The 4849-nt window shown below is 35.6% G+C and overlaps 1 protein-coding gene across 1 annotated transcript in view; it reads left to right on the top strand.

Moving 5' to 3' along the window:
- Nucleotides 1-4062, top strand: part of LOC106878538 (V-type proton ATPase subunit D) — a 20970-nt gene extending 16908 nt beyond the window's left edge. The window contains exons 5-7 of the mRNA XM_014927772.2: nt 297-467; nt 1343-1421; nt 2204-4062. Coding sequence (XP_014783258.1) covers nt 297-467; nt 1343-1421; nt 2204-2351 — 398 coding nt within the window. The 3' untranslated portion in view covers nt 2352-4062. The remainder of the gene's footprint in view (nt 1-296; nt 468-1342; nt 1422-2203) is intronic.
- Nucleotides 4063-4849: the final 787 nt, after the last annotated feature.

Here is a 4849-nt window from a genome sequence, read left to right as displayed (position 1 = left end):
TCCATGTCAACGAAAGCCAGGTACAGAGGTTTATCCTTAGCTAGGTATTTCTCCTGCAACTGTCTCACTAGAAATAAGGCATCAGTAGTGCTTTTACCTGGCACGAACCCAAACTGCATCTCATCTAAATTGATTCGCTCCCTAATTAGTTGATCTATGACCCTCTCTGTAACTTTCATAACCTGATCTATATATATATATATATATATATATATATATATCTTTACATGTTTACTCATACACATCTTCTGGTCATATGTTTCCTTTGTGTGACCCATGATCTTTTCTCTTTCCAGCCAATGAACTGACTGGACTGTCACGTGGTGGCCAGCAGATTGACAAACTGAAGAAAAATTATGCCAAAGCTGTACAACATCTTGTTGAGCTGGCTTCATTGCAGACGTCCTTTGTTACATTGGATGAAGTCATCAAACTGACCAACAGAAGAGTCAATGCCATCGAACATGGTGAGCTGAAATTTTGTTGTTGTCATGTTGTTTGTATATTCTTCTTGTTGCAGTTGTTGAGTTGTTCTTGTGGTTGTTTTCTTTATTGCTGCTGCTGCTGTTCTCACTACAACTATTGTTGTTTTTATTGCTGTTGTTCTTTTTGCTGGTATTATATTATTCTGGCTGCCATTGTTCCTCCTTGTACTGTTGTGTTGTTCTCACTGCTACAATTGTTGTCATTCATACCACTTATGTTTATCTATTGCTTCTATTCTCATGACTTTTGCGATGTTCTGGTTATTGTCAATAGCCTGGTGGTAGATAGATTCTTCCAAGACTTATTCTTGACACACATTTTTATTTCAATAAATTAATTTTGGTGCTGATGCCACATAGAAAGTTTCTGAAAGTCATGGGAGCTGTGCTGTTTTCTGACTTTGTAAACATGTCCACGGGTGTTGTTAGACAGGTGGAGTTTGAAAAGGTGCTCAGAGTTATTGTTAGTAAGATGATTAATAACTTTATGGGCGTCTGCCAAGTCAGCTGCCAGACGTCGGAGTTGCAATGTATACCCTTTCTAGCAAATGTTAGGCTTTGTACCAGTGAAAGTTGTTATGGATATTAATGAAATGGATGAGTACTGGACTAAATTCTTTTATTTTTGTCCTTTTACTTTTCTAGATCCAAATTCAATCCAGGTGAACTATGTATTTCATTCCATCCACTCAAGGGTTCACTATGTACCCAACTTATTCTGGGATTGGTTCATTTAGCTATAGTGGTGGTTTTGTACAAATGCAAGAACTTCTCATCGTTGCTTTGTCATTATAAGAGCTCCTCGTCACTGTTTTAACATTATAAGAACCCCTCTTCAATGTTTTGCTATTTTTCAGTGATCATTCCCCGTATTGAACGTACATTAAGTTATATCTCTGGAGAACTGGATGAACGTGAGAGGGAGGAGTTCTATAGGTGAGTTCTTTAAACTTTTCCCCTTCTTAACGTCTCTCATTCTGTTGTCTCACACTACTCTCTCCTCCTCTTTTTCCTGTCATTATTGCCAGATCCATTGTTAATGTTCTTGCTGATGTGCAGCACTTCAATAATTTTGTTAGATTATAGGTAGAACATACCACTGTATTTTGCTCTGTACTCTCTTTCACAATCTCTCTCATTTCCACTTTGCCTCACTCCTAATCTTCTGCCTTCACCTCTGCTCAAAATTTCTGTCACTTAGCTATGCCTTTTGCACCCCATCATTATTTGTAGTGTTCCTTCATTTTCTGCTTGTACTCCCTCTTTCCACTCGCATTCATTGTCTTGCTTTTTTTCTTCCTCTCATTCATGGTCTCTCTCTTCTCCCACCTGTTTGTAATCTCTCTTTCTTCCCCTGTTGTTTGTAGTCTTCCTTTCTCTCTTACCTTGTCATTTTTAATCTCACCTCTCGTTTATAAACTTCCTTTTACTTTCCCTTCCATTCATTTGCAGTTTTTCTTCTCCCCTTTCAGTGTTCATAGTCTTTCCTTCCATCTATCCCTTATTCACATCTCTTAGTTTAGTTCTCTCTCTGATATCTGTTCTCACCTTTGCTCCCTTTTCACACTCTCCTTTCTGACTCATTCATTCATTCCTCACATCTCTTCAATGCTCTCTCACACACTCTCTCTCTCTTTCTCACATTCTATCATTACATTTATTTCTACATAAATGCATATTAACTCTCGTTCTTCTCATTCTACCATCATCACTGGCAGGCTGAAGAAAATCCAGGAGAAAAAGAAAAAGATCTATGCTGAAAAAGAAATCCTCAAAGAAGCAAGGAAGAAACAAGGAATTGAAATACAGGTAGCTGCTAACCTCTTGGATGATGAACACGATGAAGACTTGTTGTTTACTGACTGAGTTGGTGTGGGATCTGTTAAAAAAGATGGTACATGCCACTGCCTCCTCTTTCAGTTTCCTCTCTCTGTCTGTGTTTTTGTCTATCTTCAGCTGGATTGTCGTAGCAACGAATGGATAAAGGACAAGAGAGAGTGGAGTTCACATTCCAGTTTTGATTTCAGTAGATGTCGGTTGGCAGTGTCGTCTTCTGCACCTCTCTTTCCAGTGTGTGTGTGTTACATGTATTGTGTGTCTGCATTGGGATTTATTGTGTGAGTATTTGGTTTCTGGCTCTTATCTACAGTATATGTCTTAGTATAAGAGTCTGATTTCTCTTTCTTGTGTCTGTGTGTCTAGATGAGGATTTACTGGTGTGTGTATATCAATGTATTTAGGTGTGTATGTGTGTACACATATATGGTTTATGTGTATATAATTAAATGATTAATTTGAATCCAGAAAAAAATCTTTACATTCTGATCAAAAGAGTCTAGTTTTAACCTTGGCATATGTAGAAAATCATGAGTTTTTAATTTTGATCTTCCTCCTCTTCCAAACCCATCGACTAGTATACTTTACCATTGTAATGGTTGAGTGGTATGGCATGAAATGGCATGGCAATTGTAGTTTCACTAGTGGTGAGTGGTTGATGGTCTTGGCTATTTATTTTCATGTTTGTTAATCAAAAAGTTGACCTACACAACCACTGTAATAATCACCTCCATTGTTGTACTTGTTGCTCCTGACAAGTAAGTCACTGTTTAGATTTTTTATTCTTCTGGTTACAAATTTTGTATAGTACAATCAGTATTTTCTTTCTCTTAGATGATTTACTTATGTTAGTGGGTGGGGCTGGCTTTGGCCATCTCAGTGTAGACGCAAATACAAAAATAAAAAAGGGTTAATTAGCTTACAGAGACAGTAGGGACCTTTGCTCCTGTGACTGGAATCTAAGATATAACAATAAGAATCTTTAGCTCTTAAGATCTTCTTTTGGGATTTTAAATCTCACCTGAAGGGCTAAAAAAGAAAGTTAGATTGCTAATCTATTAAGTTTAGAGTTTACAAAAAGATGTGTTGAGTTTTCTAGTCATGCTGCATTGAAAGTATGGTTTTGTTCCTTATACTACTTATTACTAAGTTATCTCTGAACTAACATTCACACTCACTCACACATTGGATGGCATCAGCTTTAAAACCAAAGTTTCACAAATTTGAAAGTGCTTTAGAAATATATATGCTCATGTTGTGTGCATTTTGTATTTCATAGATCCTCCAAGAGAGCGAATTCTTTGTTCATGATAATCTGACTAGATATTGTTCACAAGTGTTAGCTTATGTCTCTCAATTTTAAAGCCATTTTTCTGTTCCTGTTCTCAGTACAGCATAACTCAACAAGTATATTATTATATTTCTAAACAGACACCTTTTATACACTTCCAGTTTCATTATCCCATGCTATATTTTGAAGTCCAGTTGCATTAGGAACCAACCAGTCTAGCGTTTATCCCTGTCCCATCACTGTCTCTCGAGAATCAACTCAACTTGCAGTGATTATAAACTTGTTATAGTTTTAAATACTCAACTCACCAGAAATTTTTGATGAGTTAATTTTCAGAAAAGGTTTGGTTTGTTTGTATTTTTAAATTGTTATAATGTTGTTCATTGTTCTTTTTTAATTCATAAGTGAAAGAAAATTTCTTTATTGCAATAAAAATAAAATTCAAAAATGCTTATTTTTTTATCTTTCTTTCTTGCAAAACTTTTGTAGAATCATCAGTTACTATATTCATAATCTTGGTGCATCCATACTTCAGTTGTGTTTATCTTATGTCTTGGGTGATGTTGGAAAGCTTAAGTCTGTAAATTAACTATTCTGTTTTTCTATATAACACTTGTAGAGGCTCCAATGAAAATAAAGTTAGTTGTATAGGTAACTAATTTCGTAAAATCGAATTGACTTATTCCAGCTAGAAAAGAATGAAAGATGAGTCAGTCTTAACTGGCTTTGAATTTCTCAGTACATAGAGAATTTGAAATAAATTCGCTTTGTTTATATTTTAAGAAATATGATCACATATTTCTAAATAATTTGAAATTACTGGAAAGTATTTTACGTCAAAATTAAAATTTTACATTTGTTAAAGTTCATATTCCTGCTGGAAAATTAGAACAATTGAAAGAAAACTGGGGGCTACACGTTTTGCTGTTAGCACGCATGTCGCTCCAATTTTAGGAGGACATTTGTCATGACCCTAGCTGCATTTTCATCAACTTTTTCTCTCAGAGGCACCCGCGTATAGCTGTGAAAATCGATTTTCAACCATAACTTTTAACAATTTTCAAGTCGGAGAAAAGCTATTGTTTACAAACAGGAGTTAAGTCCCCTTCTAGTGACGCGCACGTTTTTAAGACTTTTTTTTTTTTTCCATCGAAGTAAAAAGTGTTTTGTTGATATACGGGCAACACACATACGAGCATGTATGCATACAAAAAATATGTATGCAATTGGTGTACGT

Source organism: Octopus bimaculoides, chromosome 11, assembly GCF_001194135.2.
Source record: "Octopus bimaculoides isolate UCB-OBI-ISO-001 chromosome 11, ASM119413v2, whole genome shotgun sequence".
Classification (NCBI taxonomy): domain Eukaryota; kingdom Metazoa; phylum Mollusca; class Cephalopoda; order Octopoda; family Octopodidae; genus Octopus; species Octopus bimaculoides.
Note: the sequence above shows the minus strand (reverse complement) of the source record. Positions and strands in the feature narration are given on the sequence as shown.